The sequence below is a fragment of the Scyliorhinus torazame genome, chromosome 26 (assembly GCF_047496885.1).
Source record: "Scyliorhinus torazame isolate Kashiwa2021f chromosome 26, sScyTor2.1, whole genome shotgun sequence".
NCBI classification, from domain to species: domain Eukaryota; kingdom Metazoa; phylum Chordata; class Chondrichthyes; order Carcharhiniformes; family Scyliorhinidae; genus Scyliorhinus; species Scyliorhinus torazame.
This window is the reverse complement of record NC_092732.1, coordinates 23,053,547-23,080,528: the sequence shown is the minus strand read 5'-3', so window position 1 is coordinate 23,080,528 and position 26,982 is coordinate 23,053,547. Positions and strand designations below refer to the sequence as shown.

Sequence of the window (26,982 nt, the reverse complement as noted above, 5' to 3'; positions counted from 1 at the left end):
GGGGGTGTTGTGTTGTGTGTGGAGATGGGGGTTTATGACGATGTTGTGTTGTGTGTGGAGATGGGGGTGTATGACGATGTTGTGTTGTGTGTGGAGATGGGGGTGTATGACGATGTTGTGTTGTGTGTGGAGATGGCGGTTTATGACGATGTTGTGTTGTGTGTGGAGATGGGGGTGTATGACGATGTTGTGTTGCGTGTGGAGATGGGGGTGTATGACGATGTTGTGTTGTGTGTGGAGATGGGGGTGTATGGGGGTGTTGTGTTGTGTGTGGAGATGGGGGTTTATGGGGGTGTTGTGTTGTGTGTGGAGATGGGGGTTTATGGGGGTGTTGTGTTGTGTGTGGAGATGGGGGTGTATGACGATGTTGTGTTGCGTGTGGAGATGGGGGTTTATGACGATGTTGTGTTGTGTGTGGAGATGGGGGTGTATGGCTGTGTTGTGTTGCGTGTGGAGATGGGGGTGTATGACGATGTTGTGTTGTGTGGAGATGGGGGTTTATGACGATGTTGTGTTGTGTGGAGATGGGGGTTTATGATGATGTTGTGTTGTATGTGGAGATGGGGGTTTATGGGGGTGTTGTGTTGTGTGTGGAGATGGGGGTTTATGACGATGTTGTGTTGTGTGTGGAGATGGGGGTGTATGAAGATGTTGTGTTGTGTGTGGAGATGGGGGTGTATGACGATGTTGTGTTGCGTGTGGAGATGGGGGTTTATGACGATGTTGTGTTGTGTGTGGAGATGGGGGTGTATGAAGATGTTGTGTTGTGTGTGGAGATGGGGGTGTATGACGATGTTGTGTTGCGTGTGGAGATGGGGGTGTATGACGATGTTGTGTTGTGTGTGGAGATGGGGGTTTATGACGATGTTGTGTTGTGTGTGGAGATGGGGGTGTATGACGATGTTGTGTTGTGTGTGGAGATGGGGGTGTATGACGATGTTGTGTTGTGTGTGGAGATGGGGGTGTATGACGATGTTGTGTTGTGTGTGGAGATGGGGGTTTATGACGATGTTGTGTTGTGTGTGGAGATGGGGGTTTATGATGATGTTGTGTTGTGTGTGGAGATGGGGGTTTATGACAATGTTGTGTTGTGTGTGGAGATGGGGGTGTATGGGGGTGTTGTGTTGTGTGTGGAGATGGGGGTGTATGACGATGTTGTGTTGTGTGTGGAGATGGGGGTGTATGGCTGTGTTGTGTTGCGTGTGGAGATGGGGGTGTATGACGATGTTGTGTTGTGTGTGGAGATGGGGGTTTATGACGATGTTGTGTTGTGTGTGGAGATGGGGGAGTATGACAATGTTGTGTTGTGTGTGGAGATGGGGGTGTATGGCTGTGTTGTGTTGCGTGTGGAGATGGGGGTTTATGACGATGTTGTGTTGTGTGTGGAGATGGGGGTGTATGATGATGTTGTGTTGTGTGGAGATGGGGGTTTATGACGATGTTGTGTTGTGTGTGGAGATGGGGGTTTATGACGATGTTGTGTTGTGTGTGGAGATGGGGGTGTATGATGATGTTGTGTTGTGTGGAGATGGGGGTTTATGACGATGTTGTGTTGTGTGTGGAGATGGGGGTGTATGGGGGTGTTGTGTTGTGTGTGGAGATGGGGGTTTATGACGATGTTGTGTTGTGTGTGGAGATGGGGGTTTATGGGGGTGTTGTGTTGTGTGGAGATGGGGGTTTATGACGATGTTGTGTTGTGTGTGGAGATGGGGGTTTATGACGATGTTGTGTTGTGTGTGGAGATGGGGGTTTATGACGATGTTGTGTTGTGTGTGGAGATGGGGGTTTATGACGATGTTGTGTTGTGTGTGGAGATGGGGGTGTATGGGGGTGTTGTGTTGTGTGTGGAGATGGGGGTGTATGACGATGTTGTGTTGTGTGTGGAGATGGGGGTGTATGACGATGTTGTGTTGTGTGTGGAGATGGGGGTGTATGACGATGTTGTGTTGTGTGTGGAGATGGGGGTGTATGACGATGTTGTGTTGTGTGTGGAGATGGGGGTTTATGGGGGTGTTGTGTTGTGTGTGGAGATGGGGGTGTATGACGATGTTGTGTTGTGTGTGGAGATGGGGGTGTATGACGATGTTGTGTTGTGTGTGGAGATGGGGGTTTATGATGATGTTGTGTTGTGTGTGGAGATGGGGGTGTATGGGGGTGTTGTGTTGTGTGTGGAGATGGGGGTGTATGACGATGTTGTGTTGTGTGTGGAGATGGGGGTGTATGACGATGTTGTGTTGTGTGTGGAGATGGGGGTTTATGACGATGTTGTGTTGTGTGTGGAGATGGGGGTGTATGGGGGTGTTGTGTTGTGTGTGGAGATGGGGGTGTATGACGATGTTGTGTTGTGTGTGGAGATGGGGGTGTATGACGATGTTGTGTTGTGTGTGGAGATGGGGGTTTATGACGATGTTGTGTTGTGTGTGGAGATGGGGGTGTATGACGATGTTGTGTTGTGTGTGGAGATGGGGGTGTATGACGATGTTGTGTTGTGTGTGGAGATGGGGGTTTATGACGATGTTGTGTTGTGTGTGGAGATGGGGGTTTATGACGATGTTGTGTTGTGTGTGGAGATGGGGGTTTATGACGATGTTGTGTTGTGTGTGGAGATGGGGGTGTATGGGGGTGTTGTGTTGTGTGTGGAGATGGGGGTTTATGACGATGTTGTGTTGTGTGTGGAGATGGGGGTGTATGACGATGTTGTGTTGTGTGTGGAGATGGGGGTGTATGACAATGTTGTGTTGCGTGTGGAGATGGGGGTTTATGACAATGTTGTGTTGCGTGTGGAGATGGGGGTGTATGACGATGTTGTGTTGTGTGTGGAGATGGGGGTTTATGATGATGTTGTGTTGTGTGTGGAGATGGGGGTGTATGACGATGTTGTGTTGTGTGTGGAGATGGGGGTGTATGACGATGTTGTGTTGTGTGTGGAGATGGGGGTGTATGACGATGTTGTGTTGTGTGTGGAGATGGGGGTTTATGACGATGTTGTGTTGCGTGTGGAGATGGGGGTTTATGACGATGTTGTGTTGCGTGTGGAGATGGGGGTGTATGACGATGTTGTGTTGTGTGTGGAGATGGGGGTGTATGACGATGTTGTGTTGTGTGTGGAGATGGGGGTGTATGACGATGTTGTGTTGTGTGTGGAGATGGGGGTGTATGACGATGTTGTGTTGTGTGTGGAGATGGGGGTGTATGACGATGTTGTGTTGTGTGTGGAGATGGGGGTGTATGACGATGTTGTGTTGTGTGTGGAGATGGGGGTTTATGACGATGTTGTGTTGTGTGTGGAGATGGGGGAGTATGACGATGTTGTGTTGTGTGTGGAGATGGGGGTGTATGGCCGTGTTGTGTGTGTAGATGGGGGTGTATGGCCGTGTTGTGTGTGGAGATGGGGGTTTATGGGGGTGTTGTGTTGTGTGTGGAGATGGGGGTGTATGACGATGTTGTGTTGTGTGTGGAGATGGGGGTTTATGGCTGTGTTGTGTTGTGTGTGGAGATGGGGGTTTATGGGGGTGTTGTGTTGTGTGTGGAGATGGGGGTTTATGACGATGTTGTGTTGTGTGTGGAGATGGGGGTGTATGACGATGTTGTGTTGTGTGTGGAGATGGGGGTGTATGACGATGTTGTGTTGTGTGTGGAGATGGGGGTTTATGACGATGTTGTGTTGTGTGTGGAGATGGGGGTTTATGACGATGTTGTGTGTGGAGATGGGGGTTTTATGGGGGTGTTGTGTTGTGTGTGGAGATGGGGGTTTATGGGGGTGTTGTGTTGTGTGTGGAGATGGGGGTTTATGACGATGTTGTGTTGTGTGTGGAGATGGGGGTGTATGGCTGTGTTGTGTTGTGTGTGGAGATGGGGGTGTATGAAGATGTTGTGTTGCGTGTGGAGATGGGGGTGTATGACGATGTTGTGTTGTGTGTGGAGATGGGGGTGTATGACGATGTTGTGTTGTGTGTGGAGATGGGGGTTTATGGCGATGTTGTGTTGTGTGTGGAGATGGGGGTGTATGACGATGTTGTGTTGTGTGTGGAGATGGGGGTGTATGACGATGTTGTGTTGTGTGTGGAGATGGGGGTTTATGGGGGTGTTGTGTTGTGTGTGGAGATGGGGGTTTATGGGGGTGTTGTGTTGTGTGTGGAGATGGGGGTTTATGACGATGTTGTGTTGTGTGTGGAGATGGGGGTGTATGGCTGTGTTGTGTTGTGTGTGGAGATGGGGGTGTATGAAGATGTGTTGCGTGTGGAGATGGGGGTGTATGACGATGTTGTGTTGTGTGTGGAGATGGGGGTTTATGGGGGTGTTGTGTTGTGTGTGGAGATGGGGGTGTATGAAGATGTTGTGTTGTGTGTGGAGATGGGGGTGTATGGCTGTGTTGTGTTGTGTGTGGAGATGGGGGTGTATGAAGATGTTGTGTTGCGTGTGGAGATGGGGGTGTATGACGATGTTGTGTTGTGTGTGGAGATGGGGGTGTATGACGATGTTGTGTTGTGTGTGGAGATGGGGGTTTATGGGGGTGTTGTGTTGTGTGTGGAGATGGGGGTTTATGGGGGTATTGTGTGTGGAGATGGGGGTTTATGACGATGTTGTGTTGTGTGTGGAGATGGGGGTGTATGAAGATGTTGTGTTGTGTGTGGAGATGGGGGTTTATGACGATGTTGTGTTGTGTGTGGAGATGGGGGTTTATGGGGGTGTTGTGTTGTGTGTGGAGATGGGGGTTTATGACGATGTTGTGTTGTGTGTGGAGATGGGGGTGTATGGGGGTGTTGTGTTGTGTGTGGAGATGGGGGTGTATGGCCGTGTTGTGTTGTGTGTGGAGATGGGGGTGTATGACGATGTTGTGTTGTGTGTGGAGATGGGGGTGTATGACGATGTTGTGTTGTGTGTGGAGATGGGGGTGTATGAAGATGTTGTGTTGCGTGTGGAGATGGGGGTGTATGACGATGTTGTGTTGTGTGTGGAGATGGGGGTGTATGACGATGTTGTGTTGTGTGTGGAGATGGGGGTTTATGGGGGTGTTGTGTTGTGTGTGGAGATGGGGGTTTATGACGATGTTGTGTTGTGTGTGGAGATGGGGGTTTATGACGATGTTGTGTTGTGTGTGGAGATGGGGGTGTATGGCTGTGTTGTGTTGTGTGTGGAGATGGGGGTGTATGAAGATGTTGTGTTGCGTGTGGAGATGGGGGTGTATGACGATGTTGTGTTGTGTGTGGAGATGGGGGTTTATGGGGGTGTTGTGTTGTGTGTGGAGATGGGGGTGTATGAAGATGTTGTGTTGTGTGTGGAGATGGGGGTGTATGGCTGTGTTGTGTTGTGTGTGGAGATGGGGGTGTATGAAGATGTTGTGTTGCGTGTGGAGATGGGGGTGTATGACGATGTTGTGTTGTGTGTGGAGATGGGGGTGTATGACGATGTTGTGTTGTGTGTGGAGATGGGGGTTTATGACGATGTTGTGTTGTGTGTGGAGATGGGGGTTTATGGGGGTGTTGTGTTGTGTGTGGAGATGGGGGTGTATGAAGATGTTGTGTTGCGTGTGGAGATGGGGGTGTATGACGATGTTGTGTTGTGTGTGGAGATGGGGTGTATGACGATGTTGTGTTGTGTGTGGAGATGGGGGTGTATGACGATGTTGTGTTGTGTGTGGAGATGGGGGTGTATGACGATGTTGTGTTGCGTGTGGAGATGGGGGTTTATGGGGGTGTTGTGTTGCGTGTGGAGATGGGGGTGTATGGCCGTGTTGTGTTGTGTGTGGAGATGGGGGTGTATGACGATGTTGTGTTGTGTGTGGAGATGGGGGTGTATGACGATGTTGTGTTGCGTGTGGAGATGGGGGTTTATGACGATGTTGTGTTGTGTGTGGAGATGGGGGTGTATGACGATGTTGTGTTGTGTGTGGAGATGGGGGTTTATGACGATGTTGTGTTGTGTGTGGAGATGGGGGTGTATGACGATGTTGTGTTGTGTGTGGAGATGGGGGTTTATGATGGTGTTGTGTTGTGTGTGGAGATGGGGGTTTATGATGATGTTGTGTTGTGTGTGGAGATGGGGGTGTATGACGATGTTGTGTTGCGTGTGGAGATGGGGGTGTATGACGATGTTGTGTTGTGTGTGGAGATGGGGGTGTATGGCCGTGTTGTGTTGTGGGTGGAGATGGGGGTGTATGACGATGTTGTGTTGTGTGTGGAGATGGGGGTGTATGACGATGTTGTGTTGTGTGTGGAGATGGGGGTGTATGACGATGTTGTGTTGTGTGTGGAGATGGGGGTTTATGGGGGTGTTGTGTTGTGTGTGGAGATGGGGGTGTATGACGATGTTGTGTTGCGTGTGGAGATGGGGGTGTATGGCCGTGTTGTGTTGTGTGTGGAGATGGGGGTTTATGATGATGTTGTGTTGTGTGTGGAGATGGGGGTGTATGGCCGTGTTGTGTTGTGTGTGGAGATGGGGGTGTATGACGATGTTGTGTTGTGTGTGGAGATGGGGGTTTATGAAGATGTTGTGTTGTGTGTGGAGATGGGGGTGTATGACGATGTTGTGTTGCGTGTGGAGATGGGGGTGTATGACGATGTTGTGTTGTGTGTGGAGATGGGGGTGTATGACGATGTTGTGTTGTGTGTGGAGATGGGGGTTTATGGGGGTGTTGTGTTGTGTGTGGAGATGGGGGTGTATGACGATGTTGTGTTGCGTGTGGAGATGGGGGTGTATGACGATGTTGTGTTGTGTGTGGAGATGGGGGTGTATGACGATGTTGTGTTGCGTGTGGAGATGGGGGTTTATGACGATGTTGTGTTGTGTGTGGAGATGGGGGTTTATGACGATGTTGTGTTGCGTGTGGAGATGGGGGTGTATGACGATGTTGTGTTGTGTGTGTAGATGGGGGTTTATGGTTGTGTTGTGTGTGGAGATGGGGGTGTATGACGATGTTGTGTTGTGTGTGGAGATGGGGGTGTATGACGATGTTGTGTTGTGTGGAGATGGGGGTTTATGACGATGTTGTGTTGTGTGTGGAGATGGGGGTGTATGAAGATGTTGTGTTGCGTGTGTAGATGGGGGTTTATGACGATGTTGTGTTGCGTGTGGAGATGGGGGTGTATGACGATGTTGTGTTGCGTGTGGAGATGGGGGTGTATGACGATGTTGTGTTGTGTGTGGAGATGGGGGTGTATGGCCGTGTTGTGTTGTGTGTGGAGATGGGGGTGTATGACGATGTTGTGTTGTGTGTGGAGATGGGGGTTTATGAAGATGTTGTGTTGTGTGTGGAGATGGGGGTGTATGACGATGTTGTGTTGCGTGTGGAGATGGGGGTGTATGACGATGTTGTGTTGTGTGTGGAGATGGGGGTGTATGACGATGTTGTGTTGTGTGTGGAGATGGGGGTTTATGGGGGTGTTGTGTTGTGTGTGGAGATGGGGGTGTATGACGATGTTGTGTTGCGTGTGGAGATGGGGGTGTATGACGATGTTGTGTTGTGTGTGGAGATGGGGGTGTATGACGATGTTGTGTTGCGTGTGGAGATGGGGGTTTATGACGATGTTGTGTTGTGTGTGGAGATGGGGGTTTATGACGATGTTGTGTTGTGTGTGGAGATGGGGGTTTATGACGATGTTGTGTTGCGTGTGGAGATGGGGGTGTATGACGATGTTGTGTTGTGTGTGTAGATGGGGGTTTATGGTTGTGTTGTGTGTGGAGATGGGGGTGTATGACGATGTTGTGTTGTGTGTGGAGATGGGGGTGTATGACGATGTTGTGTTGTGTGGAGATGGGGGTTTATGACGATGTTGTGTTGTGTGTGGAGATGGGGGTGTATGAAGATGTTGTGTTGCGTGTGTAGATGGGGGTTTATGACGATGTTGTGTTGCGTGTGGAGATGGGGGTGTATGACGATGTTGTGTTGCGTGTGGAGATGGGGGTGTATGACGATGTTGTGTTGTGTGTGGAGATGGGGGTGTATGACGATGTTGTGTTGTGTGTGGAGATGGGGGTGTATGAAGATGTTGTGTTGCGTGTGTAGATGGGGGTTTATGACGATGTTGTGTTGTGTGTGGAGATGGGGGTGTATGACGATGTTGTGTTGTGTGTGGAGATGGGGGTGTATGACGATGTTGTGTTGTGTGTGGAGATGGGGGTGTATGATGATGTTGTGTTGCGTGTGGAGATGGGGGTTTATGACGATGTTGTGTTGTGTGTGGAGATGGGGGTGTATGATGATGTTGTGTTGTGTGTGGAGATGGGGGTTTATGACGATGTTGTGTTGTGTGTGGAGATGGGGGTGTATGAAGATGTTGTGTTGCGTGTGTAGATGGGGGTTTATGACGATGTTGTGTTGTGTGTGGAGATGGGGGTGTATGATGATGTTGTGTTGTGTGTGGAGATGGGGGTGTATGACGATGTTGTGTTGTGTGTGGAGATGGGGGTTTATGACGATGTTGTGTTGCGTGTGGAGATGGGGGTTTATGGTTGTGTTGTGTGTGGAGATGGGGGTTTATGACGATGTTGTGTTGTGGGTGGAGATGGGGGTTTATGACGATGTTGTGTTGCGTGTGGAGATGGGGGTGTATGACGATGTTGTGTTGTGTGTGGAGATGGGGGTTTATGACGATGTTGTGTTGTGGGTGGAGATGGGGGTTTATGACGATGTTGTGTTGTGTGTGGAGATGGGGGTTTATGGGGGTGTTGTGTTGTGTGTGGAGATGGGGGTTTATGATGGTGTTGTGTTGTGTGTGGAGATGGGGGTGTATGACGATGTTGTGTTGTGTGTGGAGATGGGGGTTTATGACGATGTTGTGTTGCGTGTGGAGATGGGGGTTTATGGTTGTGTTGTGTGTGGAGATGGGGGTGTATGACGATGTTGTGTTGTGTGTGGAGATGGGGGTTTATGGTTGTGTTGTGTGTGGAGATGGGGGTGTATGGCGATGTTGTGTTGTGTGTGGAGATGGGGGTTTATGGGGGTGTTGTGTTGTGTGTGGAGATGGGGGTGTATGACGATGTTGTGTTGTGTGTGGAGATGGGGGTTTATGGGGGTGTTGTGTTGTGTGTGGAGATGGGGGTTTATGACGATGTTGTGTTGTGTGTGGAGATGGGGGTTTATGACGATGTTGTGTTGTGTGTGGAGATGGGGGTTTATGGGGGTGTTGTGTTGTGTGTGTAGATGGGGGTGTATGACGATGTTGTGTTGTGTGTGGAGATGGGGGTTTATGACGATGTTGTGTTGTGTGTGTAGATGGGGGTGTATGGCGATGTTGTGTTGTGTGTGGAGATGGGGGTGTATGGCCGTGTTGTGTTGTGTGTGGAGATGGGGGTGTATGACGATGTTGTGTTGTGTGTGGAGATGGGGGTTTATGAAGATGTTGTGTTGTGTGTGGAGATGGGGGTGTATGACGATGTTGTGTTGCGTGTGGAGATGGGGGTGTATGACGATGTTGTGTTGTGTGTGGAGATGGGGGTGTATGACGATGTTGTGTTGTGTGTGGAGATGGGGGTTTATGGGGGTGTTGTGTTGTGTGTGGAGATGGGGGTGTATGACGATGTTGTGTTGCGTGTGGAGATGGGGGTGTATGACGATGTTGTGTTGTGTGTGGAGATGGGGGTGTATGACGATGTTGTGTTGCGTGTGGAGATGGGGGTTTATGACGATGTTGTGTTGTGTGTGGAGATGGGGGTTTATGACGATGTTGTGTTGCGTGTGGAGATGGGGGTGTATGACGATGTTGTGTTGTGTGTGTAGATGGGGGTTTATGGTTGTGTTGTGTGTGGAGATGGGGGTGTATGACGATGTTGTGTTGTGTGTGGAGATGGGGGTGTATGACGATGTTGTGTTGTGTGGAGATGGGGGTTTATGACGATGTTGTGTTGTGTGTGGAGATGGGGGTGTATGAAGATGTTGTGTTGCGTGTGTAGATGGGGGTTTATGACGATGTTGTGTTGCGTGTGGAGATGGGGGTGTATGACGATGTTGTGTTGCGTGTGGAGATGGGGGTGTATGACGATGTTGTGTTGTGTGTGGAGATGGGGGTGTATGGCCGTGTTGTGTTGTGTGTGGAGATGGGGGTGTATGACGATGTTGTGTTGTGTGTGGAGATGGGGGTTTATGAAGATGTTGTGTTGTGTGTGGAGATGGGGGTGTATGACGATGTTGTGTTGCGTGTGGAGATGGGGGTGTATGACGATGTTGTGTTGTGTGTGGAGATGGGGGTGTATGACGATGTTGTGTTGTGTGTGGAGATGGGGGTTTATGGGGGTGTTGTGTTGTGTGTGGAGATGGGGGTGTATGACGATGTTGTGTTGCGTGTGGAGATGGGGGTGTATGACGATGTTGTGTTGTGTGTGGAGATGGGGGTGTATGACGATGTTGTGTTGCGTGTGGAGATGGGGGTTTATGACGATGTTGTGTTGTGTGTGGAGATGGGGGTTTATGACGATGTTGTGTTGTGTGTGGAGATGGGGGTTTATGACGATGTTGTGTTGCGTGTGGAGATGGGGGTGTATGACGATGTTGTGTTGTGTGTGTAGATGGGGGTTTATGGTTGTGTTGTGTGTGGAGATGGGGGTGTATGACGATGTTGTGTTGTGTGTGGAGATGGGGGTGTATGACGATGTTGTGTTGTGTGGAGATGGGGGTTTATGACGATGTTGTGTTGTGTGTGGAGATGGGGGTGTATGAAGATGTTGTGTTGCGTGTGTAGATGGGGGTTTATGACGATGTTGTGTTGCGTGTGGAGATGGGGGTGTATGACGATGTTGTGTTGCGTGTGGAGATGGGGGTGTATGACGATGTTGTGTTGTGTGTGGAGATGGGGGTGTATGACGATGTTGTGTTGTGTGTGGAGATGGGGGTGTATGAAGATGTTGTGTTGCGTGTGTAGATGGGGGTTTATGACGATGTTGTGTTGTGTGTGGAGATGGGGGTGTATGACGATGTTGTGTTGTGTGTGGAGATGGGGGTGTATGACGATGTTGTGTTGTGTGTGGAGATGGGGGTGTATGATGATGTTGTGTTGCGTGTGGAGATGGGGGTTTATGACGATGTTGTGTTGTGTGTGGAGATGGGGGTGTATGATGATGTTGTGTTGTGTGTGGAGATGGGGGTTTATGACGATGTTGTGTTGTGTGTGGAGATGGGGGTGTATGAAGATGTTGTGTTGCGTGTGTAGATGGGGGTTTATGACGATGTTGTGTTGTGTGTGGAGATGGGGGTGTATGATGATGTTGTGTTGTGTGTGGAGATGGGGGTGTATGACGATGTTGTGTTGTGTGTGGAGATGGGGGTTTATGACGATGTTGTGTTGCGTGTGGAGATGGGGGTTTATGGTTGTGTTGTGTGTGGAGATGGGGGTTTATGACGATGTTGTGTTGTGGGTGGAGATGGGGGTTTATGACGATGTTGTGTTGCGTGTGGAGATGGGGGTGTATGACGATGTTGTGTTGTGTGTGGAGATGGGGGTTTATGACGATGTTGTGTTGTGGGTGGAGATGGGGGTTTATGACGATGTTGTGTTGTGTGTGGAGATGGGGGTTTATGGGGGTGTTGTGTTGTGTGTGGAGATGGGGGTTTATGATGGTGTTGTGTTGTGTGTGGAGATGGGGGTGTATGACGATGTTGTGTTGTGTGTGGAGATGGGGGTTTATGACGATGTTGTGTTGCGTGTGGAGATGGGGGTTTATGGTTGTGTTGTGTGTGGAGATGGGGGTGTATGACGATGTTGTGTTGTGTGTGGAGATGGGGGTTTATGGTTGTGTTGTGTGTGGAGATGGGGGTGTATGGCGATGTTGTGTTGTGTGTGGAGATGGGGGTTTATGGGGGTGTTGTGTTGTGTGTGGAGATGGGGGTGTATGACGATGTTGTGTTGTGTGTGGAGATGGGGGTTTATGGGGGTGTTGTGTTGTGTGTGGAGATGGGGGTTTATGACGATGTTGTGTTGTGTGTGGAGATGGGGGTTTATGACGATGTTGTGTTGTGTGTGGAGATGGGGGTTTATGGGGGTGTTGTGTTGTGTGTGTAGATGGGGGTGTATGACGATGTTGTGTTGTGTGTGGAGATGGGGGTTTATGACGATGTTGTGTTGTGTGTGTAGATGGGGGTGTATGGCGATGTTGTGTTGTGTGTGGAGATGGGGGTGTATGACGATGTTGTGTTGTGTGTGTAGATGGGGGTGTATGACGATGTTGTGTTGCGTGTGTAGATGGGGGTGTATGGCCGTGTTGTGTTGTGTGTGGAGATGGGGGTTTATGACGATGTTGTGTTGTGTGTGGAGATGGGGGTTTATGACGATGTTGTGTTGTGTGTGGAGATGGGGGTGTATGATGATGTTGTGTTGTGTGTGGAGATGGGGGTGTATGACGATGTTGTGTTGTGTGTGGAGATGGGGGTTTATGACGATGTTGTGTTGTGTGTGGAGATGGGGGTTTATGACGATGTTGTGTTGTGTGTGGAGATGGGGGTTTATGACGATGTTGTGTTGTGTGTGGAGATGGGGGTTTATGACGATGTTGTGTTGTGTGTGGAGATGGGGGTGTATGACGATGTTGTGTTGTGTGTGGAGATGGGGGTTTATGACGATGTTGTGTTGTGTGTGGAGATGGGGGTTTATGACGATGTTGTGTTGTGTGTGGAGATGGGGGTTTATGGGGGTGTTGTGTGTGGAGATGGGGGTGTATGACGATGTTGTGTTGTGTGTGGAGATGGGGGTGTATGACGATGTTGTGTTGCGTGTGTAGATGGGGGTGTATGGGGGTGTTGTGTTGTGTGTGGAGATGGGGGTGTATGACGATGTTGTGTTGTGTGTGGAGATGGGGGTGTATGACGATGTTGTGTTGTGTGTGGAGATGGGGGTTTATGGGGGTGTTGTGTTGTGTGTGGAGATGGGGGTGTATGACGATGTTGTGTTGTGTGTGGAGATGGGGGTGTATGGCCGTGTTGTGTTGTGTGTGGAGATGGGGGTTTATGACGATGTGTTGTGTGTGGAGATGGGGGTTTATGACGATGTTGTGTTGTGTGTGGAGATGGGGGTTTATGACGATGTTGTGTTGTGTGTGGAGATGGGGGTTTATGGGGGTGTTGTGTGTGGAGATGGGGGTTTATGACGATGTTGTGTTGTGTGTGGAGATGGGGGTGTATGACGATGTTGTGTTGTGTGTGGAGATGGGCGTTTATGGGGGTGTTGTGTGTGGAGATGGGGGTTTATGACGATGTTGTGTTGCGTGTGGAGATGGGGGTGTATGACGATGTTGTGTTGTGTGTGGAGATGGGGGTTTATGACGATGTTGTGTTGTGTGTGGAGATGGGGGTTTATGATGATGTTGTGTTGTGTGTGGAGATGGAGGTTTATGACGATGTTGTGTTGTGTGTGGAGATGGGGGTTTATGGGGGTGTTGTGTTGTGTGTGGAGATGGGGGTTTATGACGATGTTGTGTTGTGTGTGGAGATGGGGGTGTATGACGATGTTGTGTTGTGTGTGGAGATGGGGGTTTATGGGGGTGTTGTGTGTGGAGATGGGGGTGTATGACGATGTTGTGTTGTGTGTGGAGATGGGGGTGTATGACGATGTTGTGTTGTGTGTGGAGATGGGGGTGTATGACGATGTTGTGTTGTGTGTGGAGATGGGGGTGTATGACGATGTTGTGTTGTGTGTGGAGATGGGGGTTTATGACGATGTTGTGTTGTGTGTGGAGATGGGGGTTTATGGGGGTGTTGTGTTGTGTGTGGAGATGGGGGTGTATGACGATGTTGTGTTGTGTGTGGAGATGGGGGTTTATGACGATGTTGTGTTGTGTGTGGAGATGGGGGTTTATGGCTGTGTTGTGTTGTGTGTGGAGATGGGGGTTTATGGCTGTGTTGTGTTGTGTGTGGAGATGGGGGTGTATGACGATGTTGTGTTGTGTGTGGAGATGGGGGTTTATGGCTGTGTTGTGTTGTGTGTGGAGATGGGGGTGTATGACGATGTTGTGTTGCGTGTGGAGATGGGGGTGTATGGGGGTGTTGTGTTGTGTGTGGAGATGGGGGTTTATGGGGGTGTTGTGTGTGGAGATGGGGGTTTATGGGGGTGTTGTGTTGTGTGTGGAGATGGGGGTGTATGACGATGTTGTGTTGTGTGTGGAGATGGGGGTGTATGACGATGTTGTGTTGTGTGTGGAGATGGGGGTTTATGGGGGTATTGTGTGTGGAGATGGGGGTGTATGACGATGTTGTGTTGTGTGTGGAGATGGGGGTTTATGGGGGTGTTGTGTTGTGTGTGGAGATGGGGGTTTATGGTTGTGTTGTGTTGTGTGTGGAGATGGGGGTGTATGATGATGTTGTGTTGTGTGTGGAGATGGGGGTGTATGACGATGTTGTGTTGTGTGTGGAGATGGGGGTGTATGACGATGTTGTGTTGTGTGTGGAGATGGGGGTGTATGACGATGTTGTGTTGTGTGTGGAGATGGGGGTGTATGACGATGTTGTGTTGTGTGTGGAGATGGGGGTTTATGGGGGTGTTGTGTTGTGTGTGGAGATGGGGGTGTATGACGATGTTGTGTTGTGTGTGGAGATGGGGGTTTATGGGGGTGTTGTGTTGCGTGTGGAGATGGGGTTTTATGGGGGTGTTGTGTTGCGTGTGGAGATGGGGGTTTATGACGATGTTGTGTTGTGTGTGGAGATGGGGGTTTATGGGGGTGTTGTGTTGTGTGTGGAGATGGGGGTTTATGGGGGTGTTGTGTGTGGAGATGGGGGTGTATGACGATGTTGTGTTGCGTGTGGAGATGGGGGTGTATGACGATGTTGTGTTGTGTGTGGAGATGGGGGTGTATGATGATGTTGTGTTGTGTGTGGAGATGGGGGTGTATGAAGATGTTGTGTTGCGTGTGTAGATGGGGGTTTATGACGATGTTGTGTTGTGTGTGGAGATGGGGGTGTATGACGATGTTGTGTTGTGTGTGGAGATGGGGGTTTATGACGATGTTGTGTTGTGTGTGGAGATGGGGGTGTATGACAATGTTGTGTTGTGTGTGGAGATGGGGGTGTATGACGATGTTGTGTTGTGTGTGGAGATGGGGGTTTATGGGGGTGTTGTGTTGTGTGTGGAGATGGGGGTGTATGACGATGTTGTGTTGTGTGTGGAGATGGGGGTGTATGACGATGTTGTGTTGCGTGTGGAGATGGGGGTGTATGACGATGTTGTGTTGTGTGTGGAGATGGGGGTTTATGACGATGTTGTGTTGCGTTTGGAGATGGGGGTTTATGACGATGTTGTGTTGTGTGTGGAGATGGGGGTGTATGACGATGTTGTGTTGTGTGTGGAGATGGGGGTTTATGATGATGTTGTGTTGTGTGTGGAGATGGGGGTGTATGACGATGTTGTGTTGTGTGTGGAGATGGGGGTTTATGACGATGTTGTGTTGCGTGTGGAGATGGGGGTTTATGGGGGTGTTGTGTTGTGTGTGGAGATGGGGGTGTATGACGATGTTGTGTTGCGTGTGGAGATGGGGGTGTATGACGATGTTGTGTTGTGTGTGGAGATGGGGGTTTATGACGATGTTGTGTTGCGTGTGGAGATGGGGGTTTATGACGATGTTGTGTTGTGTGTGGAGATGGGGGTTTATGGGGGTGTTGTGTTGTGTGTGGAGATGGGGGTGTATGACGATGTTGTGTTGCGTGTGGAGATGGGGGTGTATGACGATGTTGTGTTGTGTGTGGAGATGGGGGTTTATGACGATGTTGTGTTGTGTGTGGAGATGGGGGTTTATGACGATGTTGTGTTGTGTGTGGAGATGGGGGTTTATGGGGGTGTTGTGTTGTGTGTGGAGATGGGGGTTTATGGGGGTGTTGTGTTGTGTGTGGAGATGGGGGTTTATGATGATGTTGTGTTGCGTGTGGAGATGGGGGTGTATGACGATGTTGTGTTGTGTGTGGAGATGGGGGTTTATGACGATGTTGTGTTGTGTGTGGAGATGGGGGTGTATGACGATGTTGTGTTGCGTGTGGAGATGGGGGTGTATGGCCGTGTTGTGTTGCGTGTGGAGATGGGGTTTTATGGGGGTGTTGTGTTGTGTGTGGAGATGGGGGTGTATGACGATGTTGTGTTGCGTGTGGAGATGGGGGTGTATGATGATGTTGTGTTGTGTGTGGAGATGGGGGTGTATGACGATGTTGTGTTGCGTGTGGAGATGGGGGTGTATGACGATGTTGTGTTGTGTGTGGAGATGGGGGTTTATGACGATGTTGTGTTGTGTGTGGAGATGGGGGTGTATGGGGGTGTTGTGTTGTGTGGAGATGGGAGTGTATGACGATGTTGTGTTGTGTGTGGAGATGGGGGTTTATGACGATGTTGTGTTGTGTGTGGAGATGGGGGTGTATGACGATGTTGTGTTGTGTGGAGATGGGGGTGTATGACGATGTTGTGTTGCGTGTGTAGATGGGGGTGTATGGCCGTGTTGTGTTGCGTGTGGAGATGGGGGTTTATGACGATGTTGTGTTGTGTGGAGATGGGGGTGTATGACGATGTTGTGTTGCGTGTGTAGATGGGGGTGTATGGCCGTGTTGTGTTGTGTGTGGAGATGGGGGTTTATGGGGGTGTTGTGTTGTGTGGAGATGGGGGTGTATGACGATGTTGTGTTGTGTGTGGAGATGGGGGTGTATGGCCGTGTTGTGTTGCGTGTGGAGATGGGGGTTTATGACGATGTTGTGTTGTGTGTGGAGATGGGGGTTTATGACGATGTTGTGTTGCGTGTGGAGATGGGGGTTTATGACGATGTTGTGTTGTGTGTGGAGATGGGGGTGTATGACGATGTTGTGTTGTGTGTGGAGATGGGGGTGTATGACGATGTTGTGTTGCGTGTGTAGATGGGGGTGTATGGCCGTGTTGTGTTGTGTGTGGAGATGGGGGTTTATGGGGGTGTTGTGTTGTGTGTGGAGATGGGGGTGTATGGCCGTGTTGTGTTGCGTGTGGAGATGGGGGTTTATGACGATGTTGTGTTGTGTGTGGAGATGGGGGTGTATGGCCGTGTTGTGTTGCGTGTGGAGATGGGGGTTTATGACGATGTTGTGTTGCGTGTGGAGATGGGGGTTTATGACGATGTTGTGTTGTGTGTGGAGATGGGGGTGTATGACGATGTTGTGTTGTGTGTGGAGATGGGCGTTTATGGGGGTGTTGTGTGTGGAGATGGGGGTTTATGACGATGTTGTGTTGTGTGTGGAGATGGGGGTGTATGACGATGTTGTGTTGTGTGTGGAGATGGGGGTTTATGACGATGTTGTGTTGTGTGTGGAGATGGGGGTTTATGATGATGTTGTGTTGTGTGTGGAGATGGAGGTTTATGACGATGTTGTGTTGTGTGTGGAGATGGGGGTTTATGGGGGTGTTGTGTTGTGTGTGGAGATGGGGGTTTATGACGATGTTGTGTTGTGTGTGGCGATGGGGGTGTATGACGATGTTGTGTTGTGTGTGGAGATGGGGGTTTATGGGGGTGTTGTGTGTGGAGATGGGGGTGTATGACGATGTTGTGTTGTGTGTGGAGATGGGGGTGTATGACGATGTTGTGTTGTGTGTGGAGATGGGGGTGTATGACGATGTTGTGTTGTGTGTGGAGATGGGGGTGTATGACGATGTTGTGTTGTGTGTGGAGATGGGGGTTTATGACGATGTTGTGTTGTGTGTGGAGATGGGGGTTTATGGGGGTGTTGTGTTGTGTGTGGAGATGGGGGTGTATGACGATGTTGTGTTGTGTGTGGAGATGGGGGTTTATGACAATGTTGTGTTGTGTGTGGAGATGGGGGTTTATGGCTGTGTTGTGTTGTGTGTGGAGATGGGGGTTTATGGCTGTGTTGTGTTGTGTGTGGAGATGGGGGTGTATGACGATGTTGTGTTGTGTGTGGAGATGGGGGTTTATGGCTGTGTTGTGTTGTGTGTGGAGATGGGGGTGTATGACGATGTTGTGTTGCGTGTGGAGATGGGGGTGTATGGGGGTGTTGTGTTGTGTGTGGAGATGGGGGTTTATGGGGGTGTTGTGTGTGGAGATGGGGGTTTATGGGGGTGTTGTGTTGTGTGTGGAGATGGGGGTGTATGACGATGTTGTGTTGTGTGTGGAGATGGGGGTGTATGACGATGTTGTGTTGTGTGTGGAGATGGGGGTTTATGGGGGTATTGTGTGTGGAGATGGGGGTGTATGACGATGTTGTGTTGTGTGTGGAGATGGGGGTTTATGGGGGTGTTGTGTTGTGTGTGGAGATGGGGGTTTATGGTTGTGTTGTGTTGTGTGTGGAGATGGGGGTGTATGATGATGTTGTGTTGTGTGTGGAGATGGGGGTGTATGACGATGTTGTGTTGTGTGTGGAGTTGGGGGTGTATGACGATGTTGTGTTGTGTGTGGAGATGGGGGTGTATGACGATGTTGTGTTGTGTGAGGAGATGGGGGTGTATGACGATGTTGTGATGTGTGTGGAGATGGGGGTTTATGGGGGTGTTGTGTTGTGTGTGGAGATGGGGGTGTATGACGATGTTGTGTTGTGTGTGGAGATGGGGGTTTATGGGGGTGTTGTGTTGCGTGTGGAGATGGGGTTTTATGGGGGTGTTGTGTTGCGTGTGGAGATGGGGGTTTATGACGATGTTGTGTTGTGTGTGGAGATGGGGGTTTATGGGGGTGTTGTGTTGTGTGTGGAGATGGGGGTTTATGGGGGTGTTGTGTGTGGAGATGGGGGTGTATGACGATGTTGTGTTGCGTGTGGAGATGGGGGTGTATGACGATGTTGTGTTGTGTGTGGAGATGGGGGTGTATGATGATGTTGTGTTGTGTGTGGAGATGGGGGTGTATGAAGATGTTGTGTTGCGTGTGTAGATGGGGGTTTATGACGATGTTGTGTTGTGTGTGGAGATGGGGGTGTATGACGATGTTGTGTTGTGTGTGGAGATGGGGGTTTATGACGATGTTGTGTTGTGTGTGGAGATGGGGGTGTATGACAATGTTGTGTTGTGTGTGGAGATGGGGGTGTATGACGATGTTGTGTTGTGTGTGGAGATGGGGGTTTATGGGGGTGTTGTGTTGTGTGTGGAGATGGGGGTGTATGACGATGTTGTGTTGTGTGTGGAGATGGGGGTGTATGACGATGTTGTGTTGCGTGTGGCGATGGGGGTGTATGACGATGTTGTGTTGTGTGTGGAGATGGGGGTTTATGACGATGTTGTGTTGCGTGTGGAGATGGGGGTTTATGACGATGTTGTGTTGTGTGTGGAGATGGGGGTGTATGACGATGTTGTGTTGTGTGTGGAGATGGGGGTTTATGATGATGTTGTGTTGTGTGTGGAGATGGGGGTGTATGACGATGTTGTGTTGTGTGTGGAGATGGGGGTTTATGACGATGTTGTGTTGCGTGTGGAGATGGGGGTTTATGGGGGTGTTGTGTTGTGTGTGGAGATGGGGGTGTATGACGATGTTGTGTTGCGTGTGGAGATGGGGGTGTATGACGATGTTGTGTTGTGTGTGGAGATGGGGGTTTATGACGATGTTGTGTTGCGTGTGGAGATGGGGGTTTATGACGATGTTGTGTTGTGTGTGGAGATGGGGGTTTATGGGGGTGTTGTGTTGTGTGTGGAGATGGGGGTGTATGACGATGTTGTGTTGCGTGTGGAGATGGGGGTGTATGACGATGTTGTGTTGTGTGTGGAGATGGGGGTTTATGACGATGTTGTGTTGTGTGTGGAGATGGGGGTTTATGACGATGTTGTGTTGTGTGTGGAGATGGGGGTTTATGGGGGTGTTGTGTTGTGTGTGGAGATGGGGGTTTATGGGGGTGTTGTGTTGTGTGTGGAGATGGGGGTTTATGATGATGTTGTGTTGCCTGTGGAGATGGGGGTGTATGACGATGTTGTGTTGTGTGTGGAGATGGGGGTTTATGACGATGTTGTGTTGTGTGTGGAGATGGGGGTGTATGACGATGTTGTGTTGCGTGTGGAGATGGGGGTGTATGGCCGTGTTGTGTTGCGTGTGGAGATGGGGTTTTATGGGGGTGTTGTGTTGTGTGTGGAGATGGGGGTGTATGACGATGTTGTGTTGCGTGTGGAGATGGGGGTGTATGATGATGTTGTGTTGTGTGTGGAGATGGGGGTGTATGACGATGTTGTGTTGCGTGTGGAGATGGGGGTGTATGACGATGTTGTGTTGTGTGTGGAAATGGGGGTTTATGACGATGTTGTGTTGTGTGTGGAGATGGGGGTGTATGGGGGTGTTGTGTTGTGTGGAGATGGGAGTGTATGACGATGTTGTGTTGTGTGTGGAGATGGGGGTTTATGACGATGTTGTGTTGTGTGTGGAGATGGGGGTGTATGACGATGTTGTGTTGTGTGGAGATGGGGGTGTATGACGATGTTGTGTTGCGTGTGTAGATGGGGGTGTATGGCCGTGTTGTGTTGCGTGTGGAGATGGGGGTTTATGACGATGTTGTGTTGTGTGGAGATGGGGGTGTATGACGATGTTGTGTTGCGTGTGTAGATGGGGGTGTATGGCCGTGTTGTGTTGTGTGTGGAGATGGGGGTTTATGGGGGTGTTGTGTTGTGTGGAGATGGGGGTGTATGACGATGTTGTGTTGTGTGTGGAGATGGGGGTGTATGGCCGTGTTGTGTTGCGTGTGGAGATGGGGGTTTATGACGATGTTGTGTTGTGTGTGGAGATGGGGGTTTATGACGATGTTGTGTTGCGTGTGGAGATGGGGGTTTATGACGATGTTGTGTTGTGTGTGGAGATGGGGGTGTATGACGATGTTGTGTTGTGTGTGGAGATGGGGGTGTATGACGATGTTGTGTTGCGTGTGTAGATGGGGGTGTATGGCCGTGTTGTGTTGTGTGTGGAGATGGGGGTTTATGGGGGTGTTGTGTTGTGTGTGGAGATGGGGGTGTATGGCCGTGTTGTGTTGCGTGTGGAGATGGGGGTTTATGACGATGTTGTGTTGTGTGTGGAGATGGGGGTGTATGGCCGTGTTGTGTTGCGTGTGGAGATGGGGGTTTATGACGATGTTGTGTTGCGTGTGGAGATGGGGGTTTATGACGATGTTGTGTTGTGTGTGGAGATGGGGGTGTATGACGATGTTGTGTTGTGTGTGGAGATGGGGTTGTATGACGATGTTGTGTTGTGTGTGGAGATGGGGGTGTATGACGATGTTGCGTGTGGAGATGGGGGTTTATGACGATGTTGTGTTGTGTGTGGAGATGGGGGTGTATGACGATGTTGTGTTGTGTGTGGAGATGGGGGTTTATGGCTGTGTTGTGTTGTGTGTGGAGATGGGGGTTTATGACGATGTTGTGTTGCGTGTGGAGATGGGGGTGTATGACGATGTTGTGTTGTGTGTGGAGATGGGGGTGTATGACGATGTTGTGTTGCGTGGAGATGGGGGTGTATGAAGATGTGTTGCGTGTGGAGATGGGGGTTTATGACGATGTTGTGTTGTGTGGAGATGGGGGTGTATGAAGATGTTGTGTTGCGTGTGGAGATGGGGGTGTATGATGATGTTGTGTTGTGTGTCGAGATGGGGGTGTATGACGATGTTGTGTTGTGTGTGGAGATGGGGGTTTATGGGGGTGTTGTGTTGTGTGTGGAGATGGGGGTTTATGGGGGTGTTGTGTTGTGTGTGGAGATGGGGGTTTATGGGGGTGTTGTGTTGTGTGTGGAGATGGGGGTGTATGACGATGTTGTGTTGTGTGTGGAGATGGGGGTGTATGATGATGTTGTGTTGTGTGTGGAGATGGGGGTGTATGACGATGTTGTGTTGCGTGTGGAGATGGGGGTTTATGTCTGTGTTGTGTTGTGTGTGGAGATGGGGGTTTATGGCTGTGTTGTGTTGTGTGTGGAGATGGGGGTTTATGGGGGTGTTGTGTTGTGTGTGGAGATGGGGGTTTATGTCTGTGTTGTGTTGTGTGTGGAGATGGGGGTGTATGGGGGTGTTGTGTTGTGTGTGGAGATGGGGGTTTATGGGGGTGTTGTGTTGTGTGTGGAGATGGGGGTTTATGACGATGTTGTGTTGTGTGTGGAGATGGGGGTGTATGACGATGTTGTGTTGTGTGTGGAGATGGGGGTTTATGACGATGTTGTGTTGTGTGTGGAGATGGGGGTGTATGACGATGTTGTGTTGTGTGTGGAGATGGGGGTTTATGACGATGTTGTGTTGTGTGTGGAGATGGGGTTTTATGGGGGTGTTGTGTGTGGAGATGGGGGTGTATGACGATGTTGTGTTGTGTGTGGAGATGGGGTTTTATGGGGGTGTTGTGTGTGGAGATGGGGGTGTATGACGATGTTGTGTTGTGTGTGGAGATGGGGGTGTATGACGATGTTGTGTTGTGTGTGGAGATGGGGGTTTATGACGATGTTGTGTTGTGTGTGGAGATGGGGGTGTATGACGATGTTGTGTTGTGTGTGGAGATGGGGGTTTATGGGGGTGTTGTGTTGTGTGTGGAGATGGGGGTGTATGACGATGTTGTGTTGTGTGTGGAGATGGGGGTGTATGACGATGTTGTGTTGTGTGTGGAGATGGGGGTGTATGACGATGTTGTGTTGTGTGTGGAGATGGGGGTTTATGACGATGTTGTGTTGTGTGTGGAGATGGGGGTTTATGACGATGTTGTGTTGTGTGTGGAGATGGGGGTTTATGATGATGTTGTGTTGCGTGTGGAGATGGGGGTGTATGACGATGTTGTGTTGTGTGTGGAGATGGGGGTGTATGATGATGTTGTGTTGTGTGTGGAGATGGGGGTGTATGATGATGTTGTGTTGTGTGTGGAGATGGGGGTTTATGACGATGTTGTGTTGTGTGGAGATGGGGGTGTATGACGATGTTGTGTTGTGTGTGGAGATGGGGGTGTATGACGATGTTGTGTTGTGTGTGGAGATGGGGGTTTATGATGATGTTGTGTTGTGTGTGGAGATGGGGGTTTATGGGGGTGTTGTGTTGTGTGTGGAGATGGGGGTGTATGACGATGTTGTGTTGTGTGTGGAGATGGGGGTTTATGGGGGTGTTGTGTTGTGTGTGGAGATGGGGGTGTATGACGATGTTGTGTTGTGTGTGGAGATGGGGGTGTATGGGGGTGTTGTGTGTGGAGATGGGGGTGTATGACGATGTTGTGTTGTGTGTGGAGATGGGGGTTTATGATGATGTTGTGTTGTGTGTGGAGATGGGGTTTTATGGGGGTGTTGTGTTGTGTGTGGAGATGGGGGTTTATGACGATGATGTGTTGTGTGTGGAGATGGGGGTGTATGGCCGTGTTGTGTTGTGTGTGGAGATGGGGGTTTATGACGATGATGTGTTGTGTGTGGAGATGGGGGTTTATGACGATGTTGTGTTGTGTGTGGAGATGGGGTTTTATGGGGGTGTTGTGTTGTGTGTGGAGATGGGGGTTTATGACGATGATGTGTTGTGTGTGGAGATGGGGGTTTATGACGATGTTGTGTTGTGTGTGGAGATGGGGGTTTATGATGATGTTGTGTTGTGTGTGGAGATGGGGGTGTATGACGATGTTGTGTTGTGTGTGGAGATGGGGGTTTATGACGATGTTGTGTTGTGTGTGGAGATGGGGGTGTATGACGATGTTGTGTTGTGTGTGGAGATGGGGGTTTATGACGATGTTGTGTTGTGTGTGGAGATGGGGGAGTATGACGATGTTGTGTTGTGTGGAGATGGGGGTGTATGACGATGTTGTGTTGTGTGTGGAGATGGGGGTTTATGGGGGTGTTGTGTTGTGTGTGGAGATGGGGGTTTATGACGATGTTGTGTTGTGTGTGGAGATGGGGTTTTATGGGGGTGTTGTGTTGTGTGTGGAGATGGGGGTGTATGACGATGTTGTGTTGTGTGTGGAGATGGGGTTTTATGGGGGTGTTGTGTTGTGTGTGGAGATGGGGGTGTATGACGATGTTGTGTTGTGTGTGGAGATGGGGATGTATGACGATGTTGTGTTGTGTGTGGAGATGGGGGTGTATGACGATGTTGTGTTGTGTGTGGAGATGGGGGTTTATGGGGGTGTTGTGTTGTGTGTGGAGATGGGGGTTTATGACGATGTTGTGTTGTGTGTGGAGATGGGGTTTTATGGGGGTGTTGTGTTGTGTGTGGAGATGGGGGTGTATGACGATGTTGTGTTGTGTGTGGAGATGGGGTTTTATGGGGGTGTTGTGTTGTGTGTGGAGATGGGGGTGTGTGACGATGTTGTGTTGTGTGTGGAGATGGGGATGTATGACGATGTTGTGTTGTGTGTGGAGATGGGGATGTATGACGATGTTGTGTTGTGTGTGGAGATGGGGGTTTATGACGATGATGTGTTGTGTGTGGAGATGGGGGTGTATGGCCGTGTTGTGTTGTGTGTGGAGATGGGGGTTTATGACGATGATGTGTTGTGTGTGGAGATGGGGGTTTATGACGATGTTGTGTTGTGTGTGGAGATGGGGTTTTATGGGGGTGTTGTGTTGTGTGTGGAGATGGGGGTGTATGACGATGTTGTGTTGTGTGTGGAGATGGGGTTTTATGGGGGTGTTGTGTTGTGTGTGGAGATGGGGGTGTATGACGATGTTGTGTTGTGTGTGGAGATGGGGGTGTATGGCGATGTTGTGTTGTGTGTGGAGATGGGGGTGTATGACGATGTTGTGTTGTGTGTGGAGATGGGGGTTTATGACGATGTTGTGTTGTGTGTGGAGATGGGGGTTTATGACGATGTTGTGTTGTGTGTGGAGATGGGGGTTTATGACGATGTTGTGTTGTGTGTGGAGATGGGGGTTTATGACGATGTTGTGTTGTGTGTGGAGATGGGGGTTTATGGGGGTGTTGTGTTGTGTGTGGAGATGGGGGCGTATGACGATGTTGTGTTGTGCGTGGAGATGGGGGTGTATGACGATGTTGTGTTGTGTGTGGAGATGGGGGTGTATGGCGATGTTGTGTTGTGTGTGGAGATGGGGGTGTATGACGATGTTGTGTTGTGTGTGGAGATGGGGGTTTATGACGATGTTGTGTTGTGTGTGGAGATGGGGGTTTATGGGGGTGTTGTGTTGTGTGTGGAGATGGGGGTGTATGACGATGTTGTGTTGTGTGTGGAGATGGGGGTGTATGACGATGTTGTGTTGTGTGTGGAGATGGGGGTGTATGACGATGTGTTGTGTGTGGAGATGGGGGTGTATGGCCGTGTTGTGTTGTGTGTGGAGATGTGGGAGTGCTGAGTTATGTCTGTGATCTGTGGTTGAATTTCCCCTTTCATTTCCCAGGTAAGTCATTACAGCTCTACTCGCACAACTTGGCGACGCTCTTCGATCAGAGGAAGAACTCGCACAACCTGCATATCTCCCTCACCGCCAACAAGCTGACCGACAGAATCATTCCCAAGTAAGGGTTGTTCCGGACTCCCGGTCCTCTCTTGTCTTCTCTCTCCATCCCGACCTTTCCCAAAAGCTTTGATCCAATTCTGCTCAGACCTCCTCGATCCCCCTCTCTCCCTCATTCTGCTCCCTGCCTCTTTACCCTCCCTGTGCCAAGTGCCTTCCACCCGTCTCTGCTCCCATCTCATTGCTCCCCAGACTGTGCAATGCCTCACCTACTTCCCCTTGACAGGTTTGAGAAAACCTCAGCTGGGACACCAGCAGCTAACTCTCTCTGATCCTATTGCAGAAAGTTCGCCCCTTCTTTGAAAATTCCAGACACGAAAGGCTGCCGGAAGTGCCGTGTGGGTAAGAAACTGACCCTGGAGGAACCCTCTCTTTGAGAAAGAGGCTCTTCCCATCTCTGTCTGTGTCACTTCCAGCAAACCCGAGAAACAATTCTGTACCACCACCTGTACTGTCACCCCGTTTTTCACCAGGCCAACCCCTCGATTAGATTCCAGTCTGTAACTCACTCCCGGGTATCTGTTATTCTGTATATAAACTACCCCGAACCCCTCGATTAGATTCCAGTCTGTAACTCACTCCCGGGTATCTGTTATTCTATATATAAACCACCCCGAACCCCTCGATTAGATTCCAGTCTGTAACTCACTCCCGGGTATCTGTTATTCTATATATAAACCACCCCAAACCCCTCGATTAGATTCCAGTCTGTAACTCACTCCCGGGTATCTGTTATTCTGTATATAAACCACCCCGAACCCCTCGATTAGATTCCAGTCTGTAACTCACTCCCGGGTATCTGTTATTCTATATATAAACCACCCCTAACCCCTCGATTAGATTCCAGTCTGTAACTCACTCCCGGGTATCTGTTACTCTATATATAAACCACCCCGAACCCCTCGATTAGATTCCAGTCTGTAACTCACTCCCGGGTATCTGTTATTCTGTATATAAACCACCCCGAACCTCTCGATTAGATTCCAGTCTGTAACTCACTGCCGGGTATCTGCTATCCTATATATAAACCACCCCGAACCCCTTGATTAGATTCCAGTCTGTAACTCACTCCCGGGTATCTGTTATTCTGTATATAAACCACCCCGAACCTCTCGATTAGATTCCAGTCTGTAACTCACTGCCGGGTATCTGCTATCCTATATATAAACCACCCAGAGCCCCTCGTTTAGATTCCAGTCTGTAACTCACTCCCGGGTATCTGCTATCCTATATATAAACCACCCCGAGCCCCTCGATTAGATTCCAGTCGGTAACTCACTCCCGGGTATCTGTTATTCTGTATATAAACCACCCCGAACCCCTCGATTAGATTCCAGTCTGTAACTCACTCCCGGGTATCTGTTATTCTATATATAAACCACCCCGAACCCCTCGATTAGATTCCAGTCTGTAACTCACTCCCGGGTATCTGTTATTCTGTATATAAACCACCCTGAACCCCTCGATTAGATTCCAGTCTGTAACTCACTCCCGGGTATCTGTCATTCTATATATAAACCACCCCGAACCCCTCGATTAGATTCCAATCTGTAACTCACTCCCGGGTATCTGTTATTCTGTATATAAACCCCCTGAACCCCTCGATTAGATTCCAGCCTGTAACTCACTCCCGGGTATCGGTTATTCTAGAAAAACCACCCCGAACCACTCGATTAG

General features: G+C 49.9%; 1 protein-coding gene across 2 annotated transcripts in view; it reads left to right on the top strand.

The window, feature by feature from the left end:
* LOC140403073 (mitogen-activated protein kinase kinase kinase kinase 3-like) overlaps positions 1-26,982 on the top strand; it is a 126,042-nt gene that overhangs the window by 61,984 nt on the left and 37,076 nt on the right. For both annotated transcript variants that reach the window (XM_072490725.1, XM_072490724.1), the window contains exons 5-6: positions 25,189-25,306; positions 25,589-25,647. In XM_072490725.1, the coding sequence (XP_072346826.1) occupies positions 25,189-25,306; positions 25,589-25,647 (177 nt within the window). The remainder of the gene's footprint in view (positions 1-25,188; positions 25,307-25,588; positions 25,648-26,982) is intronic.